The sequence below is a fragment of the Myotis lucifugus genome, unplaced genomic scaffold (assembly GCF_000147115.1).
Source record: "Myotis lucifugus unplaced genomic scaffold, Myoluc2.0 scaffold_103, whole genome shotgun sequence".
Lineage (NCBI taxonomy): Eukaryota > Metazoa > Chordata > Mammalia > Chiroptera > Vespertilionidae > Myotis > Myotis lucifugus.
The window spans coordinates 3006682-3029832 of NW_005871151.1; the positions used below are offsets into that span (position 1 = coordinate 3006682).

The 23151-nt window shown below is 37.5% G+C and overlaps 1 protein-coding gene across 7 annotated transcripts in view; it reads right to left on the reverse strand.

The window, feature by feature from the left end:
• RIC8B (RIC8 guanine nucleotide exchange factor B) overlaps positions 1-23151 on the reverse strand; it is a 107735-nt gene that overhangs the window by 67737 nt on the left and 16847 nt on the right. For all 7 annotated transcript variants that reach the window (XR_002830212.1, XR_002830213.1, XM_006092726.3 and 4 more), the window contains exon 3: positions 5490-6098. Coding sequence is in view for 5 of the 7 variants with exons in the window: in XM_006092726.3 (XP_006092788.1) it covers positions 5490-6098 (609 nt within the window). In the remaining 2 variants the exon portion in view is untranslated. The remainder of the gene's footprint in view (positions 1-5489; positions 6099-23151) is intronic.

Consider the following 23151-nt stretch of genomic DNA (forward strand, 5'->3'; position numbering starts at 1 on the left):
AGATCGACACTCTATCCACTGAGCTAAACTGGCTAGAGCCCTACCGGTATTGTTGCTTATTTTGCTGTGTGATTTTTCCATAAACAATTTAAACTCTCTGATCTTTATTTAGTGTCCTCATTTCTCAAATGGGGTTAATGCTCCTATCTCAGATGGATGATAGAAGGTTTAAAAATAATTACTCTTTATAAAACATTATACAAACCCAGTTTATACAACTGTCATTTGCTTGCTTCATGATCTTAGTTTTGATGTCTTTAGGGAATCAATATTCTTTCCTCTGATATCATACTATCTCCAAAGGCTGTGAAGGAAAAGAAGTCTCTAAGGACAAAGGGAGGAAAAAGAGAGAGAAAGCCAACTAGGTTTGTTGTGAAAATGAAAATGAGATGACAAAACTCAGGAAATTCTTTGGGACTTCTTTATACAGCCTGTATTTCTTCATGTAGATTCTGGTGTACTGTTACTTTTTTTCTCGTGTGCAAACTGTAGAAGATTTCACTTCCGTTTGGTAAAGGTACCAATTTCTTCACACCTTTTCATCCAAAGCTTTAACCGAACTAATCAATGCCTGAGAGAAAATCTAAAGGGAGAATACTTCACACTAATGAGTCCTAAACTGGTTTTGTTATCTCAAGGTAGTTCTAATTTACTTTGATAAAATTTAGGAAACTTGTCCTATATAAATTCAATTTCCTTTCTAGAAAAAGTGAAACAAATACAAACACAGATAGGTGTGCACAAATGCATTAAGCGTTCCTACTTGGAAATATTTCAGGTAGCTTTTCATCCTATGCTTTACTCTGGCCCTTTTGCTTACCTCTACCATAGCTATTTGTCCTATTAAATTGTTTATGTTCAAAAATCTCTCTCCTTATAGGCAAAAATGATTTCCTTTACCTCTTTTACATCTATCATGGTGCTGGACATAAAATAATAATTCAAAGTAATAATTCGAATTAACTGACAAAAGGAAATATAAATGTTTACAAAATAGAGTGCTGTAATCCCCAAAAGGCTAGAAATCTGCTCATCTAAACAATGTCATTAAATTTTTTAGGCTTCTAGAAAATGTTTTACTAGCTTTGAAAATTTAAAAGGTACCATAAACTTTCCTTTCTTCCTGTCAACTTCAAGTGATTTCTTCTACACAGATATCAAACTATATCACATTTTATTTTTCATTAAGAAAATGTTTACTGAACACCTACTTTGTGCTCGGTATGTTGCTTAGTGGAAAGGTTATGCTAACGAGTTCAGACATAATACCCCCAAAGATCTAAAACATATAGCATTTGAAGCAACTGTGCATTTCTGAGGTGATTCTTTTTTATTTTCAAATAAGAAAATACAGAGAACAGTAAATAATGTAACAAACAGTTGTATATCCACCTATGTTTATATGTCTGATTTTCCTATTAGACTGTTAGTTCTTTGAGGTCACTGATGCTTTGTCTTGCATCTTGTGTGCTTAACACAGAACTTGGCACATACGGGGCAATAAATGTTTGTTGAAAAAATGATTCTGCAAAAAATATGGCACAGCTTGAAGGTTTAGTTTTACTTAATATCATGTCCTTTTTCTTACATTTCCTTCAAAGCCTCTAAAATAATCATGGAACTAAACTCTTCTGTTACAATGTGACATTCCCAATTACCTTCTATAGATACTCACTTTTTTATTTCACTCAAAAAATATTCGTTGACTACTCTACTCAAACTGCTTCTTTGCACTTGGTTGTCTGGCTCTACAGGGTCTGTTGGTCCTTGTATTGTCTCATTATATTGCACTGAAGGGAAGTACTGCAGAAGGGAATGTGTGTTAAGTAAGGGCTCTCTAGAATAACATGCTTTCCCCCATCAACAGAGATTTAACAAAGTTAAGGTTAAAGCAGAAGGAAGACAAGACCTTTTAAATTCACTTTTCTAGAACTAACTTCAGATCCTGCTAAAGAAATCATCTGACCTTCTTAAACACATTACCATTAGGAAGGAAGAAAAAAAGGAAGGGAAGGGAGGGAGGAAAACAAGACTGACACCACATGTAGAAATTAGCTACATTTTCTACTGAATGGAAAACAATCTCCAAATTAACCTGCTGCTGGCATCACCAAGCAGGCAGGAGTTTAACACTGAGGCATGGACCTAAAAATGAACCAATGGCACTAATTTGCTAAACCTCAAGAAAAACCTAGTCATTAATTTTCTGTTTATGGTGAATTGTAAATGAATAGTAAAAAAATACCGACTAAAACAGTTAAAACCAAAACCAAACATCTGGATTTTCTGTAATGGTTGAGCTATAAAATAGGTAATGATTTTAAAAAGTGAAATGCCCAGGGTTTGAAAAGATATAAACGTGCACTATGCTTCTGAAAGTCAATTTGGCAATGCATGTCAATAAACCTTAAAGTTTTGAAAAACCCTTTGACCTAACAATTATAGGAATTTATCTACAAAGATTTTTACAACATTGTATTACTATTTGAAATAGCAAAGAACTGCAAATAATTTAAATGCTTATATATAGGGGATTTGTTAAAGGATGATAAATCCTTAAGGAGAGTACCTTACGAAGAGAGTAACATGCTTCATAAGAATTTACCATCCTTTAACTATAAAAGAAGAAAGCAGTTGTCAAAATTTTTTTGGTTGCAGAACTTTTTATCCACGCTATAAAATCCAGTTATAACCTAAATTTAATAGCAACAATCAAATGTGCTCTTTTTAAGTGAGGCTGGGGAACATGGAAGCCCTGCCCACTCATCCACCAGGGCTACTCCTAGGAACTTTAGGGCTTCAAGGAACACATTTTGAAAACCACTACTCTATCAGAACATATGTTGTGAAAAGAAATCAAGATTTTAAATGACTCAAATTTTGTAAAAAAATGTATACGTTTTTATATTTACATATTATACAATGGAGAATGGTTAGAAAGATATACATAAAAATGCAACTAGTGCTTATCTTTGAGTGGTAGATAATTTGTATTTGCGTATTGCTTGTATGCTCTTTTCCCCATGGATTTTCTATAATTAGCATGTATTATTTTTGTAAAAAGAAAAAATAACATTACTTTTAAAGTTAAATTTTAAAGTTGGATTTTTTTCTGTGTAATACGTTTTCCATATCCCTTTATTTCAACTGGCATTTTAAAGCATTAACAAATCTTTAAGTATATGCTCAACTGGAGAAAGATCTTTTTCATTTGACAATCAAGGAGATATTAAAACCCAGGTAAATGGACTCTGCACTCTTATTATAGATTTTCTTTTTATTTTATTGATTTTCTTTATGGTAGGCTGTAGGTATCTCACTAAAAATACTTTATGCTGATTTCTGCATCTTTTCACATGCTGTCCAATTTCTGGGAAATGTTCATCCCCTATTCTTCAAATGGCTGAATCATACTGTCTTCAGATCTCAGGAAATATTTTCAGAGGTCTGTGACTGTACTGAGTATTCTCAATCATTCTACTGTTTCTCTCCTAGCATTTATACAATTTAAATTATATATTTGTTCACTTATTTATTACCTGTTTCACCAACAAAAACTGGAATTTCATGAAGGCAGAGACACCTAGTATTGTCAATATATTACACAACACTTAGCCTAACACCTAGCAATTGTCTATAAACATTTGCTGATGGACTGAATGATTGACTAAATGTTTGCTAAAATTTGAATTTAGGGACTCAAGTGGCTTAAAATCGCTTTTCCCACACTCTTGCCTAGATGGATTGGCAAGATGCTGTTTTCAATACTGTCTAAATTTCTGATACTATATAATAAGCCCAAGTCACATTAATGGGGTACATTTTATAATGGCTATATCATCTGATCCACAACTCAAAAGAGGCACTAGGTCTGCCGAGATGTCTGCTGCAGGACTACTGATCCTCTCTGACATACCTTTTGGAGAATAAACATTCTATAACACAGAATGTGTATTTGCCACTTCAACATTTTCTAAAGCTTCTTCCAGCCTCACTCAGGAGGGCTAATCTCAATTTACTGATATTTATTACATGCCATCCCATACACACTAGTATACTGATGTGCAGCCACTGAATTATAAACCCTTTTTATCAGGAATCTGAACAGTGTGAGCTACTATTTTTGGCACAATTTAAATAACAGGGACTCTAACAATGGCAAACCAACAGCCTCAGAAGAGCTCTTGCAACTAAATGGAAAATTTAAAAACACCAAAACAAACAGTGTAAGAAAAATAACCATAGAAGGTACCAAATAAGCATAGAGACATAACATTTTAAATATTTCCAAATATTTGGTTTCGGAGCATGTGGGCTTTCCACACTTTTTTCTGCCAAGTCCCAGGAAAAACTGACCATACTATGATCATCTAAAATAGCTGTTAGGACTGATCTTCAAATATTTGGTTTCAAAATATAGACCTATTTGCACTTTAAAACTCAGATGCCTGCATACTACCACTATAGCACTGCACTGAGATAATACTTTCAAAGAACGTTGCTGGCAAAAAGATATCTTTATTCATGGTAAGAACTGCTTCAAATGGACACAGCAAAATGTTAACCTAAGTCCTAAAGTCAATTGTCAGAAAAGATCATTTGCTCTGGCACCAAAATGCTTTTTTTCTTTTCTTTCTTCTTTTTTAAAGACAGAGGCTTAATTTCACCAGTTATTTAAGGTTAAGGAGAGAGGGTAAATGCGAAATGTTAAGATTCTAGAAGCAAGGAAAAAACGTTTATATCCGCTTCACTTGAAATTGTTGACTTCCTTAAACTAAGTTTCTTATTTAACATATTGTTCTTGTGGGTACTCAAATATAAACTATCAAATCTGCCTCATTTTGGGTTGCTGGACAGTCCAAACCACAGAAAAGGATCTTAGTCTAGAAATAAGTCAAGTGGTTTAAAATAACCGTTCCCATACTCTCGTGTAGTTATGCTTCTTTCCTAGGACTGTACAAGCATGGATATCTAGTTGTAGTCCTCCACTTCTGATTGTTATCTAACACTATAAAGTAACACTCTAGGAGACTGGGATGATACGTGATACAGCCTCTTTTACTCTTCTGAGCAGACATTAATTCTGATTGATCAATTTCAACTGGCTTGATTTGTCTTAACTTTTAAAACTGCAGCCAGTGAAAATGCCTATACCTTTTTAAAGATTATTTTGTTTTCCTTAAAATCTTATAATTTAAACCTTGTTCCTGAAAGAGGCACTCTTTAAAAAAAAAAGACACATGATAGTACAACTCAGAAAAGGAACTAAATTTGGCTTCTTAAAAACAGTGGTCCATCTTCACCCTTATTCTTCTGATAAGTGGAAAGAGTAAGACTTATAATGGCTAAGAAATTAATCCTGAGTCATACAACTGGGGAACTCAAAATTTTTTCCATTTCCCAACTTAGCATTCCTCCCTTTAAGGCAGCTCTAAGGGTGCCCCAGACGCATTAAATCCCACAGTAAATAAAACCCTTCTTAACCTTACCTCTTTATGCACCTTCCAACTGTCTACCGTCACATTGAAGAGAGCTTTGAGGGCCTCAATGGCACAGTCTGTCTCCTGAGGTGAGAGAGGAGGTCCATTATGGTCTATGGCCGATTCATACTCATCGGTCCACTTGATGCTAAAGGCACTTTCCAAGATCTGGGTTAGCAGCGGTAGTCCCTGGAGCTCATAGCGCAATTGTGACCTGATGTCAGTGTGCAAAAGTGACAGGACGAAGAGCAAGCGCAAGTCAAAGCACTTAATGTCATTGATAAACTTTCGGTCCTTGCACTTTCTCAGGAGGTTACAGAGCTTTGCAGCAAGGTTAAGTTCCAGGCTGAGCTGCTGTGCCATCTGACTATTGAACACTATGTTACACAGACATTTTAATGACTCCACAATAACTGGGAACTCTGACACCTTCTCCAAAGAATCATCCAACTCATTCAGCTTCGCTAGTCGCAGCAGTATCTGCATATTTTCCTTGGTTGTTACAGGAACTAAAATCTTTTTGTCTCTGGAGAGAATGCGGAGAACTTCCAGGCAGGACACTTGACATGTTGTTGGGACGTCCTTTACAAGGACTTTAAATATCCCTTCGCAGAGTTTCTGGAAAACAAGATTGAGAATGCAAAAATCATTATTTGGCTTTAAACAGACTGTTTCTCTACCAATGCATTTAATAGCAGTTTAAGATCTGGCTAGAAAGGCTTTTATTATTTTTAAATAAAAAAATGTTAGAACTGAAAGAGACCTTATATTTGGTACACTTCTTTCACTTTACAGATATAGAAATTGAGGACTAGAGAGGTTAAGTTGCTTATACTCAGTCAGAGTGAATTAGTGGGGTAGTAAGAGCTAGAGTATGGATTTCCTAACTTCCAGCCAATATTCTTTCTATAAAATCACTTATTCTCTTTTAAGTTGACTAGTTTTAAATTTCTCAAATAGCTTTGTTCTCAATGGAGTTTTAATTTCAGACTACATATAGGTAATATCAGCATGTAAGGCAATCAGTCTGAATCATAGCTGTTCCTTTCCCAAAAGTAAAGATTTATGCCTCGAGATTTGGTTCACAACTGCTCACAAGTAGAGGTTCTCGTAAAAGACTTTAAAAAATACGCATTTCTGCCGAATGTTAGCTGTGATATTTCTTCTAAATTTAGAGTTCTATGTCAGTAGTCCCATGTTTTATAAACCTTAGGACTTTCTTTAGCTAACACGTAATAACATTTAATCACTGAGTGACACCACAAAGATCTTCTGCAGGTAAAACTGCTAAAATATTCTAAGTTTGGTTCCAAAGAGGACTTAACTAATATATATGATGCCTTTGAGCCAAACACAAAAAGGCACCTCTCTCCGGGCCAAATAACTGCAAAAGCGTGTCCCTACTGGATGGACAAACTTTTCAAAAAGCCCTCTTCCTCTGGTAGCCCTGTGCCAGCACATATGGCTTGGGAAGCTCAGAGTGTGGGAAGATCTTAGTTCTCCTTTGTTCTCTCAGTGCAGAACACAGATTACACATATATATGTAGTAGTCCTGGTTCCAAACCTTGCCACTACTATGTCAGAAACAATTCTTTTAAGATGAACCCAGAATATACCCTCTCTTGAATTTTTTTAAAAAATCTTTATTTCTATCATTGGCAAATATAAGAACCACTGATCATTCTCTCAAAATTCAATATCCAGCTTTCTTCTCCATAAAGTGCAGGTCTGGGTCTCGCAGGTATAACCACTTCTTCCCTATTTCTGTACCCGTTATATATACACATATATTTTGTTAATCCTCACCCAAGGATATTTTTCCATTGGCTTTTAGAGAGAGTGGAAGGGAGGGAGACACGCAGAGAGAAACATCGATGTGAGAGAGAGACATTGATTGGTTGCCTCCTGCAAGCCCCGAGTGGTGTGCAGAAAGAGCCTGCAACCCAGGTACATGCCCTTGACTGGAATCAAACCCATAACCCTTCAGTCTGCAGGCAGACTCTCTATCCACTGAGCCAAACCAGCTAGAGCAGTACCTACTGCATTTTATAAAAAGAACACCAATAACAACTATGACCAATATAAGATTTTACAAAGTTTTTATTAACCTATCATCAGATTTTAACTCTTTAAATAAAAAGGGTTCTCGCCGAAACCGGTTTGGCTCAGTGGATAGAGCGTCAGCCTGCGGACTGAAGGGTCCCGGGTTCGATTCCGATCAAGGGCATGTACCTGGGTTGCGGGCACATCCCCAGTAGGAGATGTGCAGGAGGCAGCTGATCGATGTTTCTCTCTCATCGATGTTTCTAACTCTCTATCTCTCTCCCTTCCTCTCTGTAAAAAATCAATAAAATATATTAAAAAAATAAAAAATAAAATAAAATAAAAAGGGTTCTCTACAGGCCAAGCATTGTGATTTTGGCAGGAATCCCAGGCTATGTGCACCTTCTCAGTAGATCCTAGTCATACAGCTCAGCTATGGAAATGAAGCCATTTCCCCTGCTGCTCCTTCAGCATGGCATGCCCTGCCACCATGTCTGCCAGTCAGTACTCCACTCTTTTTCTAAGGCTTAGTTCGAACTCTGAGAGGTCTATACGCCTCCCCCGCCATTTCCTCCTCTGCTTTCTTTCTGTTTGTGCCTGCAACAGCACTTAGTTTTTTTTGGCCTTTTTTTAGAATGAGCTGTTGAGGCTTCTTACTCCTTCTCCAGACCCCTTGAGAACAGAGGCTCTGTTTCGTCATATCCCAGTGGCTAGTCCAGGTGTGCTAAAACTATTTTTAAGTGCAAGAAAACCACAAACTCCCAAAGTTACCTGCCTTGAAGTCTACCACCTGACTCTCCAGCACTTTCCAAAGAATGACTCCTTTGTATTCCTCCTTCACCAGCCACCACTCACTATCAAATCATCCTTTGTTTGCAAGTACAGCAGATCATCATATTTTAGGTAAAAATATTTTTATTTACTTTCAAAGTATTCGTTTCTGAATTTGTTTTCATTGTTCAACTAATATATTTTTTAATCTAAAAATTACTTTGGTATTGCAGATAATCATGAAACATATACTTTTTCCCATTAAAATCAATAAAAATATTTTGATATTAATAAATTTTCACTTAGAGGTCAGGTTTTCAGGAATTAAGTCATAAATCAAAGATTAGGTATGCTTACAAAGTATAATTAATAAAAAATCAAAGAGACTGAGAAAAGGCCCTTTAAATATGCTCATTAACTTAGTAAGCCATGGCTATTTCTATAAAGTTAGAGTGCAAGACTGAGCAGCCTAGACTCAAGCGTAAGGTACCAAATTGTTGGTGGACAACTATCAGTTTTCATCACAATGCCTAATAATTAAACTAAGTCTTAGATAAATATATTAATGAGGCTTTATATTATTTTCTCATTACTCTGAAATCTGAGTTAGTTTTACTACTTTGGTGATATAGCTGAAGAAAACTTATACAGGATAAAATGCATTCTCTAGAACAGTTCTTCTCAAACTATTTGTGACAAAGACCACATTTTTGTTCCTTTTTTGTTGTTTATTTTCCCATAATTTGCAGTAGAACAGTACTTTCGTAAAATACAATAAAAGTGAATCATTAAAATAAATAATCACATCTTTGGATATCACAGCAACATTAAGTTACTATAAAGCTTTGCTACTAGACCACATAGAAACAGGAATATGAGTTGAGACCGGTATAACAAATTTAGAGTATGAATTTAGAAACCATTAGGACAAAATAAGTAAATGAACAACAAAAAGAAACAAAAATGTGGTCCTTTGTCACAAATAGTTTGAGAAGAACTAGAGAATGCACTTTATCCTGTATAAATTTTCTTCAACTATATAACCAAAGTAGTAAAACTAACTCAGATCTCCGAATGAGAAAATAATCTAAAGTCACATAAATATACTTATCTATAAGACTTAGTTTATTTGTTAGGCATTGTGATGAAAACTGGTAGTTGTCCACCAAAATCCATTCTCTTCTTACATAGTAAGAGAACTGTGGCAAGGCCCTTGACTGCCTAGCTACACCACATTCCTCAGCTGTTCTCCATGGTGATGACTGAGTTCTTGCCAATAATATGTGTGTGGACACACTGTATGCCATTTTCAGGTTTGCGTTTTCAAGATAGTGGGTACATCTCCACTTTCCTGTCCCCTTTTGTAACCCAGAACTTGGAAATGGCAGCCCAATACAGGTTAGGACAATGCTCAGATGGTAAAGTATGACTTGACAATTTGGAAAGAAACTGGGCCACTGAATAAATTTATGGAGGAGGAGGTGGAGGGATTCGATACGTAGTTTTGAAGAAAAATGAAAAGTACTTGCTACATGTTGGGGAGAGGGAGGTTTCTGGCTTAAGCAGAAGGGGATGATGACTGGAGGAAGAATAGATGTTGGGGAAAATTCTGTATGAATACATTACATTTGTGATGCCTAGAGAGATGTCAAGTAGGAAGCAAAATGTATGTAGCGAGGGCCCTAAGCGACCATCAGCGCTATGCCTGATGATATATATGAGTATAGGCATTTTGAGCTATAAGGATGGATGAGGTTACCTAGAGAAAAATATACAGAAAAAAATGAGGACCAAGAGCCCAGAAAAATGCTAACACTTAGAGGCTGGGGGAAGAGGAGCTGGTAAAGAAGATTAAGAGGTATAAGCTAGAGAAGCAAGAGGAAATCTAGGAGTGTGATGTTTTGGAAGACAATGTAGCAGGATACAAAATTAACGCCAAGAAATCTATGGCATTTTTATACACCAATAGTGAACTTACAGAAAGAGAGATTTAAAAAACAATCCCATTTACCATCGCACCAAAAAAAGTAAGACACCTAGGAATAAACTTAACTAAGGAGGTAAAAGACCTGTACTTGGAAAACTACAGGACACTGGAAAAAGAGATAGAGGAAGACATAAACAGATGGAAGAACATACCATGTTCATGGATTCAACATCATTAAAATGTCCATACCACCCAAGCAATCTATAGATTCAATGCACTCCCCATTAAAATACCAACAGCATATTTCACAGACCTAGAATAAACTCTCCAAAAATTCATCTGGAATAAAAAAAAGACCCCGAATAGCTGCAGCAATCCTGAGAAAGAAGAACAAAGTAGGAGGGATCTCAATACCAGATATCAAGCTGTTATTACAAAGCCACTGTTCTCAAAACTGCCTGGTACTGGCACAAGAACAGACATACAGACCAATGGGATAGAATAGAGAATCCAGAAATTGACCCAAACCACTATGCTCAATTAATATTTGAAAAAGGAGGCAAGAGCATACAATGGAGTCAAGACAGTCTCTTCAATAAATGGTGTTGGGAAAATTGGACAGATATATGCAAGAAAATGAAACTAGACCACCAACTTACACCATACACAAAAATAAACTCAAAATGGATAAAGGACTTAAATGTAAGATGGGGAACCATAAAAATCTTAGAGGAATCCACAGGCAGCAAAATATCAGACATATGCCGAAGCAATATCTTCACCAATACAGCTCCTAGGGCAATGGAAACTAAAGAGAAAATAAACAAATGGGACTACATCAAAATAAAAAGCTTCTGCACAGCAAAAGAAACCATCAACAAAACAACAAGAAAGCCCACTGCATGTGAGAACATATTTGCCAATGTTATCTCCGATAAAGATTTAATCTCCAGCATTTACAGGGAACTCATACAACTTAACAAAAGGAAGATAAACAACCCAATCAAAAAATGGGCAACGGACCTAAATAGATACTTTTTGAAAGAGGACATAAGGAAGGCCAAGAGACATATGAAAACATGCTCAAAGTCACTAATCATCTGAGAGAGGCAAATCAAAATGACAATGAGGTACCATCTCACACCTGTCAGAATGGCTATCATCAACAAATCAACAAACAACAAGTGCTGGCGAGGATGCAGAGAACAGGGAACCCTCTTGCACTGCTGGTGGGAATGCAGACTGGTGTAGCCACTGTGGAGAACAGTATGGAGTTTCATCAAAAAACTTAAAATGGAACTCCCATTTGACCCAGTGATCCCACTTCTAGGAATATATCCCAAAAAACTAGAAACACCAATCAGAAAGGATATATGTATGTTCACAGCAGCACAATTTACCATAGCTAAGATTTGGAAACAGTCTAAGTGCCCATCAGCAGATGAGTGGATTAAAAAACTGTGGTATATCTACACAATGGAATACTACGCTGCGGTAAAAAAGAAAGAACTCTTACCATTTGCAACAGCATGAATGGAGAGCATTGTGCTAAGCGAAATAAGCCAGTCAGAAAGATAAATATCACATGATCTCACTCATTTGTGGAATATAATGAACAACATAAACTGATGAACAAAAACAGATCCAGAGACAGAGAGGCATCGATCAGACTGTCAAACCTGAGAGGGAAGGTAGGGGAGGGTGGGGGAAGGGGGAGAGATCAACCAACGGACTTGTATGCATGCATATAAGCCTAACCAATGGACACAGACACCAGGTGGGTGAGGGCATGAGTAGGTGGGTGGAGAGGACAATGGGGGGATAAGGACACACATGTAATACCTTAATCAATAAAGAAAAAATAAATAAATAAAAAAGGAATGTATTTTATAAGACAGACTAGTCAACTCTTTCAAAAGATCAAGTAGCATAAGGATTTGGTAATGCTATGATAACCAATGACCTTAATAAAAAGTTTCCTGAGAGTATTTACTTGGGAGGTGACAAAGTGGAAAGAAAAGTACATACCTTTCAAGACATATGGCTGTAATGGAAGCAGAGAAATGGAATGGTAACAAGAGAATAAGGTCAAGAGAGATTTTTCTTTTTAAAGAGAAGATATACTAGATACTAGTCCATATTGTATGATGAAGGGAATGAAAAGTCTGGAATTAATCCAGAGGGAAATACTGAACTTATTTCAAAGTATTAAGCAGGGGAATGACATTACACTTGTGCTTTGCGAGTATCACTGATAGTAACATGAAGAATGGACAAGAAAGGGAACAGAACAGAAACAGTTAAGAAGGTGAAAAATGATAAGAGGTCTAAAATAAGGCAGAAAAGTGGAAAGCTAAGAGATTTTAAGGAAGTGGAATTGACTGAATGATTGGTGGAATGACTGGATGTCTAGGGTAGATAAGAAAGAGGAGGCAAGGAGTCTCTTAAGTTTCTAACTTGAACAACTTGGTTGATGGTATAATTCATTCACTCATGGGAGGGGACTCATTTCCTAAAGTCAACAGCCATAAGAAAATATTATTGTCTGGCAGACATTTCTTTTTAACTGTCCCACAGTGGACACCTCAAATAAAATGCATCCAAACTCATTAACTAGGAAGTGGTCAAATTCCTCCATAACTCACATTTCCAAAACTCACTCAACTATTTGTGTCACAATGTCCTTGATCCAGGCAGAAAATCCTAACTCTCTACTACCTGTGTGAACCTATGTGCCTTTCAAATGTTATTTCCTGTACTTGCAATGTCTTCTCAAACCCTAACCTTATCAAATCATTTCTATCTTCAAAGCAAATATCATCTTCTTTGCCATCTCCCAGCAGGAAGTAACCTCTTCCACCTCTAAATCCAGAGTAATCTCTACCACTTTCATAGCACTTAATACCTCTGACTTGGAGTTATATTTATGAGACTTCTTATGTGTCTCACCTGCTTTGGCAGGGACATGATTTGTCTGATATATTTCTTTTTCTTCCGCAGATACAAAGATGCAATCAAATATGCTGAATAAATACTTACACACATACATACCAAGTGTGACATCTTTGAAGCACTGCATGCTAGGGAATATTTTGTCCCAACGTTCACTAGATCATTAAAGTTGAGTTTAATTCCCAGGTCCTACTTATTTAGTTGTAAGACTTTGAACAAATTAGTCTACTTCTTTAATTTCCTAATCTATAAAATGATAGCACCTACTTCACAGGGTTGTTGGGGAATTAAATGAGATAATGTGTACGTGTTGCCCTAGCCTAGAAGAATATAAATAATAAATGTTTTTTTTAACATTGTAACTACAATGTATGTGCCATATGTAGTATTATTATATACTTCAGTAAGAGGCTACATGGTATAAGAGTATATGAGTTGCAGTCAGACAGACTTCATTTTGCTATTTTTCACCTGTGAGATCCAGGCAAGTTATTTGGTTTTTCTGAGCTTTAGTTTCATTATATGTAAAATGTATATGTATAATACCCTCTGTACTACAATGTTGTTTTATTAAATGAGATAATGGTACACAGTAATAGCTAAAATAATACATTTTCAAGAACAAGACCTATAATTTAAAATCTCAGCCAATAACACTATTTTGAAGGAGGCTGTTTTTCTGATTAAAATAATATGCCTACATGTAGATTTGACATCTAGTTTTCTCTCCAACATCAGTGCTTATTTAAACAATTTAATAAGCTGAGGTTTTCAAGTATTTACTATTAGTTGGTAAAATTCAGGTGAAGGTTCACAGATTAATTTAGAATAAAAATGGGCCATTAACTGAGTAATCAAGTGAAACAACAGTGAATAGAGCAAGAGAATATTGCAAAAGACAAGGACTAATGTCTGTTTTAATTTTAAGAAACAGGAAAATGCAATAACTTTCCAGTTCAAGCTGGAGAGAGGGACAGGGTATACACACAGCACAGGCACTTAGTTCAATTCGGTAGTAATCCTACGAAAACTACATGCCAGAAAAGAACTTAAGAGGCAAACAAAATGAGTATGATTTCCAGAATGAGAATGTTAAGAGTTAGATGGGACTATAGTGACTGCTTAATATTAATGAGCACTAGCAGGGCAAAAGACTCTATTAAATAATGGGTTTTATGGAAGAATAAGTCTGGGAAACATATAAGGTTTATTAAAACATTAAAGATTCTTAGATGTATCATGGGGGAAAAAAGATACCTAAAAACATACTCAGGACTATGGGATATTTCTTTTATTTTACAGATATGAAAACTGACTCCCAGAGACGTTAAGTGATTTGCTTAAGGTAGCACAGAAAGCTACAATGGGAAAGAGGAGTCAAATTCTTATTTGAATCTCTTCATTCTACTGGTATCTGATGATTTATAAGAAGTAAAGCAAAATGGATATTAAGCAATTCTGGGTTAAGCTAGGCCTGTGAAAGGCATTATTTAAAACTAATTTTTTTTCTCCTTAAATAGACTAAGTCATTAAACATGGTTCTACTTATTGAGGTTGTTTTTTTTTAATATTTCTGTTCTTCTATTATAGTGGTATGAAATACCTATCCTTACAGTTTGCCAGTTTTTCTTTATTAAGAATGGACTTTGACTTTCCTTTTTTTGGCCCAATATGTCTACAATGTTAGCCACATCTTGATTTATGCTCTTACTCCATCAACAGTACTCATATAGTGATGGGATAGGACCCCGATCTTAAAATAGACAGTGCATATTCAACTGGGAGATGTGGCAGAGAGCCAGGAATACTTAAAGTCACAAGACAATCCGGGTGCATCCTCTTTAACCTCTATTTTACTAAAAGATTTATTGGGGGTAGGAGAGGGGAAGAATTTCTACATGAAAATAAACACATGTATTACAAATCACAATACAAAAAGTCACACAAAATTTTAAGATAAAAAATCAGGTATCTAAGGAATTTTGTAGTTAAAGCAGGATCCCTTGGATGATGCCTCCCTGGATTCTCAAGGTTATGCCTACACTGTCCTCTGATGGATGTCATTGGATATATATTCCACAGGAATCTAATTTTAGTTCTTAACTGAAGCTGAAGGTCAGCCACCTAAATCTGATAGTTCTAAACTTTTGCCCTCTGTGTACTGCACATGTGAATGTGTGAGAGTGTGTTTGCACACACACAACAAAGAGAGGTATTAAATTCTAAAATAAGCTTGCTATAATTAACAGTTAGAACAATGTTGTCAGTCCCACAAGACAGACCTATTTTAAAAATTGTATTTTACAAAAATATCAGTTAATGACTTACTGCCAGAATTCTAAAATGTACTCTGAATAAAAGTTAGAGAATTCTAGAGGTCAAACTTGGAATTTCTTTATAAAAAGCTAAAGATGAGATTTTCTAAATGAATACTCATGCAGCTGGGTCCAGTTATATACAGTTTAATATTATTCCTTACACTTCAGGTAATTCTCACTTTTTATTTAATGGATACTCTCCTTGTGAAAGGCTTTAGGTCACTTCCTAAATGTCATCTCTGGCTTCCCTTCTTGCACATGCACATCTTTCAGTAATACAGTCCTCCAAGCTATGTTCTATATCAGGGGTGGGGAACCTTTTTTCTGCCAAGGGCCATTTAGATATTTATAACCTCATTCATGGGCCATACAAAATTATCAACTTAAAAGTTAGCCTACTGTATTTGGTCAAATACTTAATTAACTCACTCTCAATACCTTGGCAGGGCCAGACCAAATGATTTTTGCGGGCCTTATGTGGCCCGTGGGCTGGACATCCCCCACCCGTGTTCTATATCATGGTGATCTTGGTAAAGACTGAAAAGCCAGTCCAGAGTAACAACAATTGTATGTTTCGCTCAAGTTTCTTTGCTAATTAGTAATCCTGAGAAAGACATGTTGCATCATCAAGACTTAACATTAATAGATGGGAAAGACAGGTCCCGGCCAGGTAGGTCAGTTGGTTAGAGCATCATCCTGATATGCCAAGATTGCAGGTTCAATCCTGGTCAGGACACATTCAAGAACCAACCAATGAATGCATAAATAAGTGGAACAATAAATCAGTGTTTCTCCCTCCCCCCCCACCCCCGCACAAAAAAATAGAGGAGAAAACAGCTTAGGTGTAAATGAAAGTTTGCCCTTCCTTTCTTGACTGAAGGCAGAACTGGGGATGCCAAAACGTTTTATTTCTCTTCAAATATAGTACCAGCCAACTCCACTTCTCTTATTGCTTAAGTAGGAGTCTTTATTTTTCAGAAAGCCCTTTTCCCCACTACCTATGCAAAACATATTTAAGTATTTTAAGATAATATAGGGACAAATACAGAAGCACCATCATTTGTTGCATATTAGAATTTACCAAATAATAAAACATTATCTCATTTAATCTTTAGTGTATTCTTAGCACAAGCTATAGTTTGATTATGTAGTATATTAACAAGGCTGGGAGATGGATACTGTCACATTATATACTTCATATCTTGGTGGCTGATATAGATCCTGGTCTCACTGATTTCTACAGCCCTTTGCCTTTATTTCTTTTTTACTGTATCAAAGACTTTCTACATACAGTCTCTTTGGAATTTCCTTACTTTGTCTCCAATGCCATCTACCCCCCAACACTTATTCACTATGAAGTTATTCTACCTCAGAATCCCTTGTTCTCAGCTTTAGTATTCTAGGCATGTAATAATGTAAACTGTTGTTATGGACTGAATGCCTGTGTCCCCCCTAAGTTCATATTTTGAAGCCCTAACCTCTAATGTGATAGTATTTGGAGATGGGGCTTTTGGAAGGTAATTGTGTTAGATGAGATCATGATGGTGGGGCCTTTGTCCCACGGAATTACTGCACTTATAAGAAGAGGCACCAGAGGGCTGACTCGCTCACACCCTCCCTCTCCCCTCTCTGCACAAAGAAGTCATGTAATCACAGAGTGAAATGACAGCCACCCTAAGAGAAGAGGCCTCAGAATGAACCTTGTCAAAACCTTGATTTTGGACTTCCTAGTCTCCAATACTGTGAAAAATAAATTTCTGTTGTTTAAGCTACCCAGTCTATGGTATTCTGTTATTACAGCCTGAGCAGACTAAGATAGCCAGGAACAGAAACAAGAGGGAAGGTAAGTTGTCTCAATGAGACAGTTCTAAGATTTTAGAGGTTTTCCAAAGGCATAGAAGAAAAAGCACCAAAACAGATTATTTGGGTTCTTTCTAGTCCCTAGTTTTATTTTCTGAACTTTTATCTGAACTGATTTACTTAATCTGAAGCTAAATTTTCTTATGTGGAAGACAGAAATATATCTATTCACAGGATTACTATAATTACTTAATATAGACAGCATCTGAGAGAACATATATTGTAGGGTATTAGGTATCTTATGTTACTTATTGGGGAACAGTACAATTAAGGTACAGAAAGCAGCTGGGTTTAAACACTAGCTTTGCCCCTTATGGCTATATGATCTTGGGCATTTCTTTAAAACACTTGTGCCTCAGTTTCTCACCTCTAAAAACAGGGGTAAGATCTAAAGTTTATATTATATTAAATGAGATGATATATTAAAAACTCGCTAGCATAGTGCTTTGGCATAGAAGAGAGGCTAATGCAGATCCTATATAATAAAAGCCTAAAGTGCAAATCGACTGAATGGCCAGTCGCTATGACGCGCATTGACCACCAGGGGGCAGATGCTCAATGCAGGAGCTGCCCCCAGCCCACAGGCCCCAGGCCAGCCAAGGCAGATGCCAGTGCCCCCACCTCCCACAGATGGAGGTGACCGGAGGCAGAGGGGAGAGCGGGGGGCGGGGCCGGTGAGTGGGCGATTGCCCCACCGGTCACCCCACAAATCGGCCCTGATCGCCAGCCAGGCCTAGGGACCCTACCCATGCATGAATTTCATGCATCGGGCCTCTAGTTACATTATAAAGATGGCCAGATGGACAAACAAATAAAGAAATATTAACATGCCCTAACCGGTTTGGCTCAGCGGATGGAGCATCGGCCTGCAGACTCAAGGGTCCCAGGTTCAATTCTAGTCAAGGGCATGTACCTTGGTTGCGGGCACATCCCCAGTAGGGGGCGTGCAAGAGGCAGCTGATTAATTTTCTCTTTCATCGATGTTTCTAACTCTCTATCCCTCTCCCCTCCTCTCTGTAAAAAATCAATTAAAATATATTTTTAAAAAAAGAAATATTAACAGACATACTCTACACAGGGTCAATATGGCTAGGAAATTTTTATCTGTATTTGCCTTTTAAAGGCAAAGCCACTTGAGAAGGGAAAGCACTGATGTTATAAATATAACACTGTAATTTTATATTAATTTTATATTCATTTTATGGATTCTATAGTGTCCATTTAGAATCTAGAATGTCCATTATTGAGCACTTGTGTACATAGCACCCATCTTACAAGACTCTACTGAGGATTAAATGAGATACTTATATAAAATCTGGCTTAGCATCTGAGTCATTAGTGTTCAACAAACACAATTATCATTATTATAGGGACTGTAGAAGAGATGGCCTGATATTTGGAGGTTTGCAGGAACTGTCTTTCTCTGGGATGATGACAAACCCTGGCCATACCCCTATGCACATAGCCAATACAGAGGATATGTACAAAACTCCCAGTTTAAAACTCAAGTATATGCAAATTATTCAAGAGAAATAAATTCTAACCAAGTGACAAGAAGTCAAGTGACAAGAGCACATGACTCAAGTTATTTATAATATTAGAGAGACTGAACATACATTAAATGAATAAGTAATGTATATGTTTGGCAATTTAAACTGTATTAAAATATTGAAGAAATGAATTATGGGGAATTTAGGTAGAAAAAGCTTCTTGATAAATGTTGAATGTTGGGCAATAAGTGGGGGCAGGGGGAGTAAATGACAGAGATGGTGTGGCAGAAAGGAAGTAGGAAGACAAGTCAAATGATGGAAAAAGGCAGAGGCAGAGAGGGATATGGGCAAAGTGGGATGATCAACCAAAGCAGATTTAGAGTTCATATAAAGTACAAGTGTTCTAACAAGTTGTGAGCTTCCCATATTGATTTCTTTGGAGTGTGAGAAACCTTAGAAAGAACCACTGTGCTGTAAGATATTCTGGGTCCCTTACTACACTGTGAATTCCCTGAGGAAGAACCCTGCAAAGATGATCACTGAAGGCAGAAAAGGAGACAGAGGACCTGATTTGAATCCCACCTCTTCCACTCACTAATTGTGACCTTGGCAAGTCAGCCTCTCTGTTTTTCATTTATAAATGGGGATGTTTGAAACAATGGGAATGTCTGGTCAGCCAAGAACTCTCTCGGGACCCTAAGAGTTTTTAAGTAAACATGTACAAGTTCTCCACTTTCCTTAGTATGTGATCAAACTTTGTAAGGAAGAAAAGAGCTAACTGCTGAGAAAAAAAAAAACTTTACATTTTTGGTCAAAAAATAATCTGAGGAACCTAAAAAGAAAAAAAACAAAAGTCTTCAGCATGTCTAACTCCTGTATGTCAAGTACTATCCTGCTTAGGGGGAGAGCTGACACTAGATATCCTCACTAGTTAACCTATGCAGTCACTTACACTGCAAAACATGCTCTTCTGTTTCCTGTTAATACTGATAATTAGTTCAACGTCAAAGCTCTTTTTGCCACACATCAAGTATCAAATTTTGGATGCCTCAAATCAGAAAATGAATAGAATTGATTCATATGTTATACAACAAGTCAATTGAATTATTAATGAATGGCAGTATGGTGTAGTACATTGGATGTAGAGCCAGACTGTGTAGGCTTGAATTATGGCCTCCCACCACACTAGTTTAGGCAAGTACAGCAGCTCCTTGAATTATGTCATTTTATTAGAACGTTGATGAGATGCCATAGGAACTTAAATATTATTTATAACAATTAACCTATGGTAAAATTGACTTTGTTATAAATCTTTTTACTTAAAGTCACAGACTCTATAGGTGATTTTAAGTAGGACTTACTGTAATTTCTGTGTGCCTTAGTTTCCTCATCTATAAAAATAATAGTACCTACTTTATAGCCTTGTTGTGAGGATTAAATGTGTTAATATTCATACAGTGCTTGGAGTGATGATGGGCATGTAGTATGTGTTATCTGCTAATATTTAATAACAACTATATTGATATAATTCACATATCATAAAGTTCAGTTAAAGTATACAAATCATTGGTTTTTAGTACATATATTCACATTTGTTCAACCACCTGATTTTAGAACATTCTCATCATCCCCAAAAGAAATCCAATGGCCATTAGCAGTAACTCCTCAATTCCCTTTTCCCTAGAGCCCCTGGGCAACCACTAACCTACTTCGTCACTACAGATCTTCTATTTTAGACATTCGTATAAACGAAATCATACATTTTGTGGCCTTTTGTCTGGCTTCTTTCAGTTGGCATGTTTCCAAGGCTCATACACACTGTAGCACTTAGCAGTTACTTTTTTTATGGTTAGATAATATTCCATTATATGGATATGACACATTTTTAATCCATTCACAAGTTGATGGTTATATGGGTTGTTTCCATCTTTTGGCTATTATAAATAATGCTGCTGTGTATATTTTTGTGTGGACACATATCTTCATTTCTTTGGGGTAGATACTTAAGAGTGCAATTGCTGGGTCATATGGTAACTCCAGAAACTGCCAGACTATTTTTCAAAGTGGCTGCACCACTTTACATTCCCACCAATAACATGAGGTTTCTAATTTCCCCACATCCTTGTAAACTTATTTTCTGACTTTTTTATTCTAGCTATACCAGCAAGTGCAAAATAGTATTTCATTGTGGTTTTGATTTGCATTTCCCTGATAATCAATGATGTTGAGTATCTTTTCATATATTTATTGGTCATTTGTGTATCTTCTTTGGAAAAATGTCTATTCAGATCCTTTGCTCATTTTTAAAATGGGTTGTCTTTTTATTATTAAGTTCTTTATATATTCTAGAATCTAGATACAAGTCTCTTGTCAAGATATATGATTTGCAAATACTGTCTCTCACTCTGTGGGCTGTCTTTTCACTTTCTTGATAAGGGCCCTTAAAGCACAAAAATCAACTTTAATGAAGTCCAGTTTATCTATTTCTTTTGTTGCTTGTGCTTTTGTTGTCATATCTAAGAATTCACTGCCATGAAAATTTATCCCTATGTTTTCTTCTGAGTTTTAGGGCTTTAGCTCTACATTTGGGTCTGATCCGTTTTGAGTTAATTTTTGATGTGAAGTAAAGGTTCAACTACATTTTTTTTATATGTGGCTATACTAGTATAGTTGTCCCGACACCATTTGTTAAAAGACGATCCTTTCCCCCTATTGAATGATCTTGTCACTCTTGTCAAAAATTAGTTGATCATAGACACATGAGTTCATTTCCAGACTCTTAATATTATTCCTTTGATATGCATATATAATTTATATTTATTTATCCTCATGAAAATACCACACTGTCTTGATTATTGTTGCTTTATAGTAAGTTTTGAAATTGGAAATCCTGAGTTCTCTAAGTTTGTTCTTTTCAAGGCTATTTTGGCTATTCTGCATTCTATGCAATTCCATATGAAACTCAGAGTTGGCTTGTCAATTTCTACAAAGAAGCTACCCAGGCCCTAGCCGGTTTGGCTCAGTGGATAGAGCGTTGGCCTGTGGACTGAAGGATCCCGGGTTCGATTCCAGTCAAGGGCATGTAACTCAGTTACAGGCTTCTCCCCAGCCTGGGCCCTGGTTGCAGTGTGTACAGGAGGCAACCAATCGATGTGTTTCTCTCACATCTATATTTCTGTTTTTCCTTCTCTCTTCCACTCTCTAAAATCAATGGAAAAATATCCTCAGGTAGGGGGGGAAAAAAAAAAAGCTACCCAGGATTCTAAAGGGTGATGCACTGAATCTGTAGATCAATGTGGAAAGTATAGCCATCTTAGCCACAGTATATCTTCCAATCCATGAACATGGGATGTTTTTCCATTTATTTAGCTCTTTAATTTCTTTCAACAATGTTTTATAGTTCTCTATGTTATTTCCTTATTTGTTGCTCTGGGGCTTACTTAGCATATACATCTTATCAGAATCAGCTCCAGGTTTATATTAACTTAATTCTAGTGAGATATATAAATGTTGTTACTGCTATAGGTTGCTCTTCCTTTCCTTTCTGTGGCATTATTGTTATACTAGAGGCCCGGTGCATGAAATTTGTGCACTGGGGGGGGGGGGGCGGCGGTTGTCCCTCAGCCCAGCCTGAACCCTCTCCAATCTGGGACCCCTCGGGGGATGTCCGACTGCCCTCTCACAATCCTGGGCTGCTGGCTCCCAACCACTCGCCTGCCTGCCTGCTTGTCCCTAACCGCTTCTTCCTGCCAGCCTGATCACCCCCTAACCACTCCTCTGCCAGCCTGATCGACGCCTAACTGCTCCCCTGCAGGCCTGGTTGCCCCTAACAGTCCTCCCCTGCAGGCCTGGTCCCCCTAATTGCCCTCCCCTGCAGGCCTAGTCACCCCTGCCTTTCCCTGACGGACTGGACCCCCCAACTGCCCTCCTTTGCTGGCCTGGTCCCCCCCAACTGCCCTCCCCTGCAGGCCTGGTCCCCCCAACTGCCCTCCTTTGCTGGCCTGGTCCCCCCCAACTGCCCTCCCCTGCAGGGCCTGGTCCCCCCAACTGCCCTCCTTTGCTGGCCTGGTCCCCCCCAACTGCCCTCCCTGCAGGCCTGGTCCCCCCAACTGCCCTCCCTTGCAGGCCTGGTCCCCCCCAACTGCCCTCCCCTGCAGGCCTGGTCCCCCCAACTGCCCTCCCTTGCTGGCCTGGTCCCCCCCAACTGCCCTCCCCTGCAGGCCTGGACCCCCCAACTGCCCTCCTTTGCTGGCCTGTCCCCCCCAACTGCCCTCCCTGCAGGCCTGTCCCCCCAACTGCCCTCCCCTGCC